The sequence below is a fragment of the Polyodon spathula genome, chromosome 6, assembly GCF_017654505.1.
Source record: "Polyodon spathula isolate WHYD16114869_AA chromosome 6, ASM1765450v1, whole genome shotgun sequence".
In the NCBI taxonomy this organism is placed as follows: Eukaryota; Metazoa; Chordata; class Actinopteri; order Acipenseriformes; family Polyodontidae; genus Polyodon; species Polyodon spathula.
In genome coordinates, this window is record NC_054539.1 from 19,499,330 (window position 1) to 19,515,944 (window position 16,615).

Here is a 16,615-nt window from a genome sequence, read left to right on the forward strand (position 1 = left end):
AGTCCATAGTGTTTACAGTACACATGTTTATCAATTCTTTAACATTTTTAATGCATATGCTTCACAACAGGTCAAAACCAGTGCAGCAGGAAACAAAAAGCCATTAGCACACCCACCCCGAATTTTTTTTTTTTTTTTTTTATTTGCCAAAAAGGAAAAAAAAAAAAAAACACACAACAGCATTGGTTTTCAAATGTCCTAGTTCAGATGCTTAGCTTTAGAGGACAAACTAGAAATCTAAAACCAAAAACAGTACAATAAAGTGTGAAAGTGTTACCAGCACTGAAGGAAGAACAGATCATTTGGACTCCGGGTCTTGGCCTTTCTGTAAATTTACTTTTTCGCTGACTAAAAACACAAAAGGAAAGTTCAGTAAATGTGCATAACAAAAAGAAAAAAAAAAAAACGGTACAAAATACACAAGCAAAACAAATGGTTCCTCCTGATATGTACTGCGGGTTTACATCTAGGTAGGGCAGGGATAAAAGGAAGTAAGTAATTCAGTTATAAGTAAATCATCCCCCCTGTTGAGGGCCAGAGATTTGAAACCAAGAGTTCTTGGCTGAAATTGTGTGGCAGTGAGACAAAAAGTAAAAGTCAACACAGCCTTGCATTACAAAACAGTAAAGAAACATAAAACACAATTATATACGTTTGGGGTCCACGTGTTTTTGACTACAGCATTATCAACTCTTACCGATCACAACAGTATTTCAACTTAGTTTCATGGTCAATTAGCAACAATAATAATAATAATAATAAACAAAAAAATGTATTATTATTATTATTATTATTATTTTATTATTATTATTATTATTATTATTAAAAAGAGCATTTTGGGGGAACAGTAGAGGAAATGGCACCTAAAAAAAGAATGATATGTAAATGCTAATTAAATGGATATGTGACAAAAATCAGTAAAATGAGTAAAAAGTATATATGAACTTTGTAAATAACTTAATCAGTTTCTGAACTATGTCGAGAGGTTAAAATAAATGCAGCCATAAAATGGGTGCTACCAACAGGTAAAGGTTACTGAAAAAACTTTTTACTGGACGGTTTTTATAAACTTGACTAACAGAACCACAGAATACCATGGTGCTTTGACAGCATCTCTCAAACTGTTTGGTCTATATCATCCAGAAAGCAAAACATCACATGGCCACAATATGGCAGCCAAATAAGACTGAAGTAAATGTACTATTACATTTTGCTCAATTGAGTTTCAATAATACAGAACATATGAAGTCTACATCTGAAATGGCTTATGAGATTTTTGTTAAATTCTTGAATAAGCATCAACATAGGCAAAATGATGAGATGACTAAAGTAGTATGTATGCGTCTGAAAATATATATACCAAAGACAATCAAAATAAATCAATGTTTTGATTGAGTTTTCTTCTGATGTTGCTTCATTTTGTAAATCCTGTTAAATAGCAGTTAAACAGACAATAAAACATGCACACAATCACTTCTGTAAACACACTGTACCAAGCATGCAATTTTTCTACTTATTAATGAGTAACACAGCATTAACACAACTGGTGACAGTTTCACAGCATGTTTAAGATCTTGTATTAATTTTTAACTTCTGTATCCAGGCTACCTGATTACAAAGTTATACCAGCTGCAGCGCTGAAGTGAAAATATCAGATCCCTACAAAAACATTAACAAAATTCAAGTGCCGTTTCAGTTTCACATGTTGTGACCTAGTAGAGTAATACTGTGTGTGTGTGTGTCCATATATATATATATATATATTATATAATATATATATATATATATATATATATATATATATATATATATATATATATATACACACACACACACACATACACACACACACACACACAGTACCAGTCAAAAGTCTGAGTACACCTGCTTGAAACCAGGTTTTTCATGATTATCTATGCTTTTAACTATATAAACTTGTCTATAAACACTTAAGATTTCATTATATGATACATGTACTTATATAAGCTGATAATTGTAAGTGAACTGCATTAAAAATTGTCATTTTTAAATGAAAATGTAAATCTTGTCAATTTCAATGAAATGGTCACCCAAAGCAAGGGGATTTCAGTCTGAAGCCCAAGTCAGTTAAAAGTCTGAAATGTACATAACACGGTGTTAGAACACTAGCCAGAGCATAAGTGTCTTTGTTAGATGTTCTCTGGGTTAACTAGCATGTTTCCTAATTAACCTTTTGTCACCAATTATTGCTAACAGGTGAGGGTCCATGATTACTATAAATATAGGTAGCATAGGCACAAGTTTGTCATTCCTGAATGTAAGGGAGCAGGAAATGGCAAAATACGCTCAGTTAAGCAAAGAAAAAAGACAGTCTGTAATTACTTTAAGAAATGAAGGTCAATCTTTAAGACAAATCGCAAGAACTTTGCAAGTGTCTGTAACTGCTGTGGCCAAGATCAAACGATTTGAAGAAACTGGCACTCATGAGGACCGAACAAGATCAGGCAGGCCAAGGGTCACCTCAGAATCAGAGAACAAGTTCATTGAGTCGCAAGTCTGCAAAACCGGTGATTAACTGCCCCTGAAATACAAGCTCAGCTAAATGCTACTAGAAGTACAGATGTTTCAACATCAACTGTTCAGAGAAGATTGCGTGAAGCTGGCCTAACTGGAAGAATTGCTGCAAAGAAACCATTGTTAAGAGGGCAGAATATGAGGAAGAGACTTGCCTGGGCCAAAAAAAACCACAGAAACTGGACGTTTGAGGAGTGGATGAGTCAAATTTGAAATATTTGGGTCCAACCGCCGAGTAGTTGTAAGACGCTGAGAGGGTGAGCGCATGAGTTCTGCATGTGTGGTTCCCACTGTCAGGCATGGAGGAGGCAGTGTCATGGTCTGGGGTTGCTTTGCTAGTGACTGAGTTGGTGATCTTTACCAAGTCCATGGCAAGCTCAACCAGCATGGCTATCACAGCATACTTCAGAGGCATGCCATTCCATCAGGATTACGGCTAGTTGGGCAGTCCTTCATTCTTGAGCAAGATAATGACCCGAAACGCACCTCAAAGTTGTGCAAGAACTATGTGGCGAAGAAGGAAAGTGAAGGACAACTCAATCTAATGACCTGGCCTGCCCAGTCTCCAGACCTCAATCCCATAGAACTTGTATGGGATGAACTGGACAGAAGAGTCAAAGCAAAGCTACCCACAAGTGCTCTACATCTCTGGGAATTGCTGCAGAAGAGCTGGGAAGACATGTCGGGTGATTTCCTGCTGAAACTTTGCCTTGTGTTTGTGAGGCTGTTATTGAGGCAAATGGTGGCTACTTTGAGGAATCCAAGATTTAGAGAACATTTTCAATTTTCTTAAACATTGCTTTGATACTCCTTACGTTTTGTTTTGTATATTGTAGCATGTGTTTTCATTTTCAAGTATTTACAGAAACGTGTATGATGTAAAACATTTTCAATTATGGAAAAAACCTAGTTTCCAGCAAGTGTACTCAAACTTTTGACTGGTACTGTGTGTGTGTGTATATATATATATATATATATATATATATATATATATATATATATATATATATATATATATATATATATATATATAAGATAGGTATAATTAGCAACTGACCTAAATTTTAATGTCCTGGCATCCCACTGCCAGAAACAAATGGAGCCGTCTGCTCCGGTGGAAGATAGATACCTCTTGGATCCGCTGCACAGTGGAGAAAACTAGAAACAAAACCAGAGGCAGGTGTTCACAACTGTCAGTATAATTCTACTGTACAAGCTGAGCTGTCAGGACTGGATTGGTGCTGGACAAAGGGTCAAAATATGTAGCTAGCAGAAAAAGTTTACAAGAATAACAAATTAATTTTGTTAGAAACTGGCATTTACCATGTGTGCAGGTATGCTTTTGTGTAATTAACTGCAAATGCTAACTAATGCCAGTTAATTACGTCAGGCTGTCAGCTGAAGAGTTTTCTTTTTTTCAACATATAGCTCTTGATAGTGTTTATTTTAATTATCATACATTATCCATAGGGCTTCTGATTTTCGTTTTTTATTAATTACATTTTTCGGTGCTTATTTTTAGCTATTTGTGAGTTATGTAATTTTCCTTTTTTTCCCCCTCTTCTCTAGGCTTATATACGGAATGAAATTATTGTTTTAGGTTACTTTCCAAAATGTTTCGGCGTTTTTTTTTTTTTTTTTTCTGTCAGTGGTCTTTAAAGTTATACAATACATTTAGAGGCTGAACAACAACAGAGAACTATAAGGGACACAGTCACAGTGCACAGATGTTTGGTAGGTAGAACTGACGTATGATGTGTTACACAGCTTGCACTCTAGTTAATGCTTTAAGACAAATTTAATTTCTCCGCCATCGCAGATTAGTTCCCAAGTGACTCTGCAAAAAGACTGAGAAATGTTCTTGTATACGAATTACTTACACAGCACAGCGTCACTACTTCTACCCAATGGACAGACGTGTGACTTGCTCCACATATACAAAATGTTTCTCACATAAAACAACATGATTTAAAAAAATCAATCAAAAATACACTATTGCCTTGGCTTACCTGCAGTGAAGTGATAGACGCCTCATGGCCTTCTAGAACAGCGAGGGGGGCACAGGTTTGAAGACACCACACTCTTATCATTTTATCACAGCTGCCTACAGCAATCATTGTGTTCTCATAATTCACAGCCATGTCAGAGATCTCAGCCGCATGTCCTCTCAGTGTGGCTAACAGCCGGCCACTATCAGTTGCCCAGATCTTAACTAAACAATCATCTGAGCCCTGAAATCAATTAGAGCACAAGAAGTCCAGAGTTACTGTTAGTCATTCCAGCTGTTTCACTGCATACTTCTACAGGGATGCTTGTCAGTTATGATTGGGTTTTTTTTTTTTGTTTTTTATCAACTCGTCCAACTGGTTTTCAATAAAACCGAACCACATTTGTGATAAATAAGCACAACAGTGTTATTGCACCACTCATACTGCTGTATAATACAATTAGACATAATGTAGAAAGAGTAAAATTACTGTATTGAGACATTCAGTTTCTTAGTTATTATTTTCCTGGTAGTCCTGGTTGGTTGTAAGAGGAAAATCACGTCCGAGTAGAACTGCAGCTCGTGGCTTTTGAAATTGTATTATTTAACATGTTGACTGCAAAGTAACAGTGTTACTGTTTGGCAGCATTTTAAAACAGTTTCTGATGTGGAAACCCTTCCAATTTAAAATGTCACACAGATAGCAGCAAAAAATTAAAGCTATAAAAATCAGGCCCCCACCGTCTGCCCCATTCTTAGGATCATGTATAAAAATGCTGGACAAGCCTGGTTGCCTATAATTATGGCTAACATGGCTGCAAGAGGAGACCTCAGCGACTTTGAAAGAGGGGTGATTGTTGGGGCGTGTTTGGTAGGAGCTTCAGTGACCAAGACAGCTCAACTTGCTGATGTTTCACGAGCAACAGTGTCTAAGGTGATGTCAGCATGGAACTCCAAGGAAAAGACACCATCAGCAAAGGGCAACAGTGGGCAGAAGTGCATACTCCAGGATTGTGATATGCACGCATTAATTCGTGCAAGTGCAAAACAAAACAGGCGAGCAACTGCAGATCAATTGACTACAAATTTCAACCTGGGGAGCGACCAGCCAGTTTCATCAAAAACCGGTCAACCGAGAAATCCACAGAGCAGGATACCATAGTCGGGTTGCAGTGCACAAACCACTCATCACACCTGGCAATGCACGTTTGCGAGTCCCGTGGTGCAAAGAGCACAGGCAATGGACTACCGAGCAGTGGAGAAATGTGATATCGACAGATAAATTATCCTTCACCATGTTCTCGACAAATGGACGAGTGCACGTGTGGCGCCAACCTAAAGAGCTCTACAGTCCTGAGTGCTTGGTTCCAACTGTGAAGGTTTCTGGTGGTTCTGTAATGTTGTGGTGCGCATTTTACTGGCATGGTTTGGTTGCACTCATTTCCTTAGATGGCAAAGTCAATGCTAATCGCTACTTAATGGTACCAAGTGATCATCTTCACCCCATGTTGCAGCATGTCTTCCAAGATGAAAATGCCCCCATCCACAGAGCATGTGTGGTCACCCAATGGTTTGATGACCATGACACCGATGTTATCCATATGTCATGACCTTCTCAGTCACCAGATCTGAACCCAATCGTGCATTTATGGGATATTCTGGAACAACGCCCGAGACAGCGTTTTCCACCTCCACCAACCAGGCGTGAGTGGATTGACTTTCTCGTGGAAGAATGGTGCTGCATTTTTCCTGCAGAATTCCACAGGCTGGTAGACTCTATGCCAGTCAGTTTAACATCACTCATTTTACATTAGGTCTACAAGGTATTTTAACAGATGCTACACACTCAACGATTTAACTCAAACTTTCAGCACCAGCTTTTTACTTCTTAGGGTGCTTTTTTAACTTTTTTTTTTTTTTTTTTTTTTTTTTTTTAAATGAAAGATTTAGGTTAGCAGCAACAGCTTTCATCAACAAACCTACAAAGAAAAACAGACCCTGCCATCTGAACACCCAGACTAAATCTGAAGCTGCGGTTACCCCTACTGAGGGCAATCAGGCAAGGTCTTGTTTTAACTTGATTTATGTTACCATATTAAAATGAAGGGATACATGTAGCAAAGATTTCAACAAGCTCCCAAAAATGCTAAGACTGCCGAAGCTTTTTCATTGTAGAAAAAAAAAAAAAATAATAATCTTTTGGTCGGTATCGTTCAGTTTAAAATTTTATCCAGATGTCGGTTTCGTAACTTTGATTCCCTACTTGTATATATTTGACTGCAGAACATTGTATAGCATCTCTAGGGACATGCTATGATGGAATTACTAAATTAACAGGCCTAAAAATTAACACTGGAAATTGAACACAGGGAAACAACTTGAACTGTTAATTGATCACTTCTTATTCATTTAAATGTGGTGTTAGGCAAGTATTATGGTGGATCTATGTTTACCTTTGATCTTGAGTCTCATCCAATAAGAACCTTCTTTAACCTCCTGTGCACTTTTACTTCATCAGAAATTAGACCAGCTTGTTGGAATTCCCTGAAAGGTAGTTTCAGCTGCAGACACAAAAGCTCCTTAACTTGGCTGCCACTAGTATGAACTGTAAGAACACCATTCTTCAGCTACTGCATGTTGCAGCAAGTGGTTATACTCATGACAAGTTCTACTGTAGCTTGGAAGCAAGCTAAATAAGAAAACAAATAAAAATTATATCATATATATATATATATATATGGTTGTTTATTAAAACAAGTAAAGCTGCCCCTTGAAAGCTATAAATGTCACAGTTCAGTTAATTAATCTAGACTAACTTAACTAGCTTTTCAGCTTACTACAGATGGTTTCCAAAACAAAACACGACAACAACCTTCTTAAATACTGTAAATAATAAAAATTAAAAAACTGTATAGGAGTTCATTTTAAGTTAATTCACCTTTTAACCAAAGCTGAATTTTAAAATTTAGCATTTTTATTTTGTTGTGCAAACAACAATTACAGGATATAAAGTAACAACCTTTTTTTTTTAATTGAATAATTCAAAAGGTTATCCATCCCACTTACGGTAAGAAGGAAGTAGTGCCACTACATACTAAAGTACAATATGAGAAACATTTCCACATCAATTTTCATCTCAGGTACATGTATTTTTAGATTAATTAACTAGTCATGTAAGAAAGCGCTGTATGATGGAGTGCTATGGCAGGGGATGGCGGGGTGAAATTGTGAATCATTAGCCTGATGATATCTTTGTCACACTGCTGCATGCATCTGAACTGTGAAACTGAAATTACTCACATTTTCCACAAAAACCGTTATTCTTTATTCTTATAGTAAAATGTGTTTCTTTCTTTCAATGTGTTATAAGCAGACCAGACACACTGTTTAAAAAATTGCACTGTTTAGCCTTACAAAATAAAAGGTTGCATAGTTTTCCAGTTAATTTTACAAAATAAATTCAAACCAAGTTAACATTTATACACATTTATGAAATATCGGACCACCCCTGGCGTTTTCTTATAGACTCAAGTGCGTTAGATTTTCATTATCTTGGTACACACATTTTATTATCTATTATAGCCACTGTTGTTTAGATCAAATTATAGACCATACATGTTAAATAAATTAATATGTTGAAGTCAGAACTAAAAGATAAACAAAGCAAATGTTAATAAAAAAAAAAAAAAGTGGTCTTTTAGCAAAAGAATACAAAAAACGATTTCTGTTCCATCTACATTTGACTGCTGGTGCTGCAAAAATTAGTTTGAGATCATGTGACACGAGTTTAACTTCATACCACATAAATACTTTCAGGTCATTGCTAAACTACAGTCAGCACAAGGCTGACAGAAGAATCCAAATTGCATGTAATCTTTCTAATATCGGCTTCATACATAATATGCACAAAATCAGATTGATTCCCCAAGAACAGTATTAAAAAGGGATAGATACACATTTGTATGTAAATATACAGTGTCACCATCATTACAGTGCTTTACAGCACTTCACAGCCCAGTGCAAAGATGCCAGGACAGTCTGCAAAGAAATGCCACTGATATTTTTCTATATTCCTCACTAAAATATTCATAATAAAATCATGATTGGGGTTGTGCACATAAATTGAGGATCCTTTGCAACCATCTGATAAAATCTGATGTTTTAAAGCTATTATAATCATATATTTCTATGCTGCCATGGAAACAAACATATATTAAAAAATATATTTTTTTGTAATCTTCATGTACATATGTAGGAAAGTGCAAAACAATCTATTCCTATAATATACAAGTTCCTGTCTCATTTTGGCCACAAAAAGAGAATAATAAAACAAAAATTGGATCAAAAACGGGTTTAAAAGTCAGACACACCTCAATATAACCTTTTATTATGGCATGTTTCTCTTTTCTTGCTATGCTGACACAGCATCTACTGCTTTCAATACAACACACAGCTTGTGCCTGATCTCTCTTCTACTTGCCTTAGACAGCCCCTAACTAAATAGCAAATCACGTCACTGAGTAATCTGCTTTAATAGCTAACAAAAAAAAATACATTTCAGTATGTCCATTTAATATCCAGTTTATATGGCTGCTGATTGTGCCTCACTGTATAATACACAATACAACCACTGTACCGTTTGTCCGTCATCACTTAAACTAAGCCATCTAATTTGCAGTAGGAAAAAAAAAAAAAGAGACTGCAGATACAAAAACAAGTCTGCCATATCGCTGCGCAATGGATTACTTCTCCAACTAGCTTTTACATGCCTTTTAGACACGGCCGCCTTCTCTACACACATAAAAAATAATACCATCAGCTTTTAATTCTTTCAATGTGTGGTTTCTGCATAAACTTCTTCATAATCCCTGTAAGCCTCTGAGGGAGTATTTATTTATTTATTTATTTTTTTTATTCTACATTACCAAAACACTAATTAAATTCTACTTCCAAATTTTGTTAACAGATAACTTTAATTTATGGTTCTAAAGTCAAGATGGCTGTCCTAATCTCCTTTAATCCACAGTGTTAAATGATATCTTGGACACAGACAAAGTATAGACAGGAGTAAAAACGTATAGGCACACATACAAAGACAGTCTTGGCACTACTACTCTGCTAGCGGCGCCAGGAAAAGCAAAAACAGATCATAAACAAACTTGTTCTTAAGAGGATGGTCTAAGCCTAGACACCTTATGCACACATTACCCATTAAGAGGGATTAGAAGAAAAAGACCACATCCCCGCCTTTTCATTCTGGGACCTCAAAGTATTGGAAGTCACCAACTGATTTATGCAATCAGAGCAAGGAATTCTTTACAAAGAAATACCATTTTGTACAATAATCCAAGTGATGAGTATCGTACTTTTATTTTCTGAAAACACCATTATTTGGATTTCCATTGTTCATATTTATTTAAAAACAAACTGATCCTTCTGTGTACTAGTTTCTGAAATCTAGCAGCCAAGCCTTTTGCTCATTCTCTGAGAAAACTAATCATATTTAATTTTTTTGTTAAGTCGTTACTGCTCACCAAATCCTGGAACGAAAAAACACAGATTTCAACCTGCTTTGGAAAAACTGTAAACTTTGTTGTACCCACCAATCGTGCAGGGAGTTTTCAAAACCATAGCCGTAAGCGATTTCAACATGGAAATCCGGGATTCCAAATGTATTTCTTTTAAAATAATCTAGACAGCAAATAAACTTGTTACAGGTATATTTGTTACAACATATCCCAATAATAGTATGTAGCTGCAACAATGTGAAAACAGCCAGCACAATTTCAGCATTCAGAAAATTGCTTCTCTCTCAGATTACAGTGCTGTATAGGAGACCCCAAATGTGGGTCATATTGCAGATCTGCTTGCTAAGAATGATTGTACAGTTTAACTATATTTTAGCAAGGTTGCAATTTGAAGAAACTGTGTTGCCAAATCCATGAACCAGTTTTCTGAATTTGTGTCTATTTTCACATATGTTGCAGCTATATATCAATACATTTACACTGTGCTAGATCTACATCCATGTTTGTCTATAAAACATTTTAAAAAATGTTTTTTAAAAAAACTTGAGAATTACTCTTAATTTCTAAATCCATCCCTTTTTGGAACACAGTCAACATTTTTCTTCACTTTCAATATGACTTGCATATTACACCAGCACACTACTAATCACAAATGGATTCTTTGTATTCAAATCTGAAACCCAGTCTCAAATAACTTGGGTTAATTTCAAGATAATATCCTGTAATCATCCAGTGATTCTTCCGAGCCTGACATATGGTAACCACTTAACAAAAAGATATACCCAGGGCTCTACGGTGTGCCCAATTTAAAGCTGTTGCTGTGACTATAAACTGCCGTTACCTGTAAATGTGTGGTTTGCAAGACAGTTAGAAGGGCATTTTTACTTTACGTACAGAACTGGAAGACGTAAAAATGAGGATTCCTTCAACATGTCTCCAGGTAATAAAATGTTTAATAATAATAATAATAATAATAATAATAATAAAATGTTCATCTAATCCTGCATTTTTTTTAATTTTAAATTTAGATTAAAATTTAAACTGGCATGTTATAATAAAACACTAACACATTTTCTGTGAGGTGCTACAGTAACACACTGAACTATTAATATATATAATCAATCCACCCCCCCCCCCCCCCCCCCCCCCCCATAAACATCTATCAGACTAGTGCAATGTTAATGGCAGCAGTGATTTTATTACTGATGATGTAAAGTGCCCCAGTCTCAGCACCTGAATAAGCAGATTTTATAATGTATTGGTCTTAAGGAGCGAGGCACGTGGCTAACGTTTGGGTTTTGAACTCAGTTTGTAATAGTTACTGTTTATTTACAAGATTGTGTATTTTGTGGAGATTTTATGCGTGTCTAATATTTGTGAATGTGTAGCTAGACATGTAACCTTAGAAAAAAAAAGCTAAAAGATGCAGAATGTGATTGTACCAACTGTGCAATTAAAACTTTCTAGAAAACCATACTACAGAGAAAGGCCAAAAAATTGTTTCTGTTGATAAAAAAAAAAAAAAAAAAAAAAAAAAAAAAAAACCTCTAATTGAAAAGGTTCTATTTTTGTTAAACCGTAGCTGAAAAAAATAATTTAAGTTGTAAATAAAGTTTATTATATGTATTTTGTTGATGCAGAAGTATTAACCTCGGCACGTGCTATGTAAAAAGGGGAAAGAAAGATCAACTGCAAATAAGTCGGTACTGTAAAGCCTCAATACAAAAAAAAAAAAAAAAAAATATATAAAAATATGTAGAAAGACTGTACATATATATACACATTTCACACAGGCGCCAGCTTTGTGGGTGATAGAGTACTCCTAATGTTTATTTATAGGCATCAAGCTTCCCCCAGAGACGTGCATCTGTAGCTTTATATAAAGCGATTACATTTTAGTTCATTTTCCACCTCTGTCTCCCTTGAAATAATAATAAGTCGTCTCTGCATCCTAATTAAGATAACTTTTAACTACTCATTGCAAACTGGGTTTAGGAGTTTTTTTTTTTGTTGCTACAAATGAAGATTTGCTATCAGTGTACACTCCCTAGAGCCTAATGCTGAAAATAAAAACCTGTCACGACATCTCTATTAAAAACCAGTGGGGAAAATAACAAAAGCAGAATGTTAAATAACACACTGGAGGCTAAATTAGGGGACTGCACAAATTAAATGAGAGTTAGGATGCGAAACTAATGTAATTTATCAGCTCTGTTTGAAATAAAAAATAAGGTGAACAGAGGCTCAATCAAGATATGAAGGCCATGTTTTGTAATTAACAGCTTTTTCAGGAGTTTAATTAGAAACCAAATCAGCTCAAAATAAGCTTTAAAGCGACATCACATGATCAAAAATAAAACCTGAAGCCCCATTTATATTGCAAAAAATCAACATGCATGTTAAATAATGTTCCTGTCTTGGTAAAACAAGTAAACCCATTAAGGCTTTATAAATGTGTCCTGATGTTACATACATAAATGTCTTTGGTCTTTCTCTCTGTGCATCACTTGGTCTCTCTCTGCATGTCTGACACACTTTTGTCTGAAACGGCTCCTCGTGTGAGAAACTATATTTATGCCTCCTTTCTTTTAATAACTTGGCTCATGTGGACTGTGGGTTATGCGTTATATCACCATTTGGTTCGGTTTCTGCTGTGTTGTGAATTCTAACGCGACTGGTTTCACACAGCCTGACTGAGGGGGAAACCAATGAGAGTCCCTGCTCAAATCAAGCCAAGACCACCTTTTCAAGTGATTCAGAGTGCCCTTGTTTGGTGCATACTGAAGTGAAACAAATATTTTGGACATTTCACACCTGTAAATACAAACCCAACTTGGGTGTTAACTGAACTCTATTGCAAATTACCCAACCCCACTGCCACTCAAACAAACTAGGCATGAAAGGGCCCTAATACTTATTTTTGGAAAACTGTGTGTAAATTATTTATTTATTTTTACATGTGAGCAGAGCCCTGATACTTTTTCTGGCTATGTTCAGTCATAGATTTGGTTTTGTTCTTTTAAAACTGCATTCATATGTAATTACACTTAAAAAGTATGGGTTTATTTTGGTAGACTGATTGCAACAAGCCAACAAACACACTTCTCTGGAAGGAAATACGTCCATTTACTGTGATCCTGGTAGGATACTATCAATAGTATGCTTTTGCTTCCTTCACTTCAGAACAATGCACACACACACCTTCTAGGAATCACAAAAAACTACATGTTCATCCTTACAGTAGCAATTTCTCTTTTTTGCTGCTGCTAATAAAAGTGTATCCCAAATTATCCTATTTTTCTAAAACATATTGAAAATTAAAAGTAAGGTTACTGTTTTAAGAGCATTTTGCTTACATTCATCAACCATTAATAAACACTTATTCGCAGGGTCTTTATATGCAATAATGGCCACTACTCTCAATTTCTTTTCACAAAATAAATATTATTAAATAAAACAGTTCATTCCATTATTATCAATAAGGAAAAAACATACCTGATCAATTTAGTTTATCTGCTTATATTCACTCGTTATCAAAAACACATAACAGAATAAATGTTCTCATATAACTAAGTCTAAATACATCAGATTTACAGTGTAATCCCGTTTGTTTAAAGTTCTGTGATGTTTACTTTCTGTGTGTTACTGTAAACTGACTCTGCAGTACTGTTGTACTGCAAAGTACGGTGGCCCAGTAAGTCAAGGCTATGAAGTGCGTTTATATTGTTTACGCGATCACGGGCCCAAAATGACACTTCAATATGCTCGTGATTACACAATCGTATTCCTTAAAGGGTTAACAACATATTCTGTTTAAGAACTAGACATGGCAGACTGGAAGCCATATAAATATATTTTTAAACTGTACCCCCAGTTTATTTTTATTTTTTTCTTGCATGTTGTTAATAAACACTGTTGTCCTCTTTCTCCTGGTGGCTAAGAAATGTTTCCCCCAGTCGATTTACTACCCATGATATGTGAATGAAAAAATGTCAGACAATCAGGATTATGTTGAAAACTGTGTTGGGATATGGACAATAACACACTTCTTGTTTAAGCAACTTTATTTAAGCATATCACAATAAAAACACGGGCACGTTTCTAAAGCCAGGGGAAGGAGGCTTTGACTTTTTGAACACACACTGTGAACAAATAACTGAATAAAACAGCATGATCAGGATTAACACATGCTGCAGATAACTATATTATTTTTAACTACTAAATCTTTTTACTTTTTATTTGCTAATAAAATGTTAGGACCTAACATTATCTCCAATACTGAAACGTACACAGATGCACAAAAAAAAGAAAAAAAAAAGTTAGCTGTACTTTTATTCTTTACATGATCTTTTCACAAACAGGGTAGGAGACAGGGGACAGTTAGGCTCTGGGAAATATTCCATGAGAATTTAAGCCCTGGTTATACTGAAGCTCTAGTATATTACAAGCTCAGAGGGAACATGATGCGGCACTTCATGCCCCGCTAGAAGATGAATCAGCTGTTGCTACTGGTAGACAGGTCAGGGACGGTAGTAAGTATTTTACACTTTACATGTAGTAATGTCAATGCCATGAAATAATGTACCTTGTATAATTACTATAAATAATACATGTCTGCCTTAAGTGCCTCTACCTCTTCTATTAATATAGCAATCTCCTGTGCCGTGAAGCATGGTTTACACATTCCCGACAAGTGACCTACTACTTGCTGTTCTGACTTGCGCTTTTCTTTCGTACTCTGTGCTACTGCCGCTTGACATGATCGCCACTTCTACATACAAAATGGTAACGCAAGTGCATTCTGTCTCTTAAAGGGATTGTTGCCTGGCCCTGATTGGACAGCAAATTTCCCAACATACTCAGTACTGATTGGCTAGGCGCTGTCACTGGTCCACTAAACGTGCTTGCGCTGGGATTTTATTTTGATCAGAAACGCACATTTGGAGAAGCCACGCCCTAATCAATGCATCCGCAATTGCACTGGTTTCATCAGAATCGAGCCCTTAATGTCTCACAGATGGAAGGTTTTAACTGGGATGCCACATGGCTCACAAAGCAAAGGTTCTGCTTGTTTAACCCTTTGCTGGACCAGGTCCGACATTACAATTTTGCCTTTCCTGTCCGACATCAACAAAAAGACACAAAGCACAGGTTTTTAGTCATTTCTTTTCTAAGTAAAAAGCAGAGAAAATCTTTAATGGCGGTTTTCCAGTGAGACCGATAGGAGCCGAATGAAGCCTAAAAAAATTAAAAAAAAAAAAAAAGGGGGATACAAACCAAGTCACGGACATTTGCAGAGCTTTGAGAGGTTATACTAATAAAATAATGACTTGGATCACATTATTGAGGAGTTTGGTGTTAAAACGAGTGATCAGGAGAGGATTTATCAGTATGCATGTCTAAAGAGGTATGTGAAAAATACAGCGAACAAGGGGTGGGGCTTGGTTGGAGATGCAATACTGATGTCCTTTTGCCATGCAGTGCCTTTTAAACCTGTTTTTACACAGAAAAAAAAATATTTTGAACAGCGCATGTGTGTGTGTGTATATATATATATATATATATATATATATATATATATATATATATATATATATATATATATATATAGACACACACACACACACACACACACGCACAGTGCCTATAAAAAGTCTACACCCCCTTTCAATATGTTCACCTTTTATTGCCTTATAGCCTGGAATTAAAATGCATTAAACTATTTTTTTTTTTTTTTTTTTTTTTTTCATTTATCTACACATCCTACTCCACAACTTCCAAAGAAAAAAAATATTCTAGAAATTTGTAGAAAATTAATTAAAAATAAAAACTGAAATCGCTTGGTTGGATAAGTGCCCATCCCCCCCTGTAACAGCAATCCTAAATTAGCTCAGGTGTAAACAATCACCTTCAAAATCAAACGCCAAGTTAAGTGGCCTCCACCTGTGTTAAACTGTAGTGATTCACGATTTCAGGATAAAATTCAGCAGTTCCTGTAGGCTCCCTCTGCCGGGTAGTGCATTTCAAAGCAAAAGACTCAACCATGAGCACCACGGCGCTTTCAAAAATACTCCGGGACAAAGTTGTTGAAAGGCACAGATCAGGGGATAGGTATTAATAAAAAAAAAAAAAAAAACACATCAAAAGGCCTTGAATATCCCTTGGAGCAAAAACTAAAATGGAACTTTTTAGACTAAATGCAAAGCGTTATGTCTGGCGCAAACCCAACACAGCAGATCACCCAAAGAACATCATCCCTACTGTGAAGCATGGTGGTGGCAGCATCATGTTATGGGAATGTTTCTCATTGGCAGGGACTGGGGCACTTGTCAGGATAGAAGGGAAAATGAATGGAGCAAAGTACAGAGAAGTCCTTGAGGAAAACCTGCTGCACTCTGCAAGAAAGCTGAAACTGGGACGGAAGTTCACCTTTCAGCACGACAACGACCAAAAGCACACAGCCAAAGCTACACTGGAGTGGCTAAGTAACAAAAAGGTAAATGTCCTTGAGAGGACCAGTCCTGACCTAAATCCAATTGAACATTTG

The 16,615-nt window shown here is 36.0% G+C and overlaps 1 protein-coding gene across 2 annotated transcripts in view; it reads right to left on the reverse strand.

Annotated features, from left to right (window-relative positions):
* Positions 1-16,615, reverse strand: part of LOC121316976 (pleckstrin homology domain interacting protein) — an 88,001-nt gene that overhangs the window by 55,557 nt on the left and 15,829 nt on the right. For both annotated transcript variants that reach the window (XM_041252435.1, XM_041252433.1), the window contains exons 8-10: positions 4,563-4,784; positions 3,611-3,711; positions 278-348 (exon numbers count right to left, since the gene is read on the reverse strand). In XM_041252435.1, the coding sequence (XP_041108369.1) occupies positions 278-348; positions 3,611-3,711; positions 4,563-4,784 (394 nt within the window). The remainder of the gene's footprint in view (positions 1-277; positions 349-3,610; positions 3,712-4,562; positions 4,785-16,615) is intronic.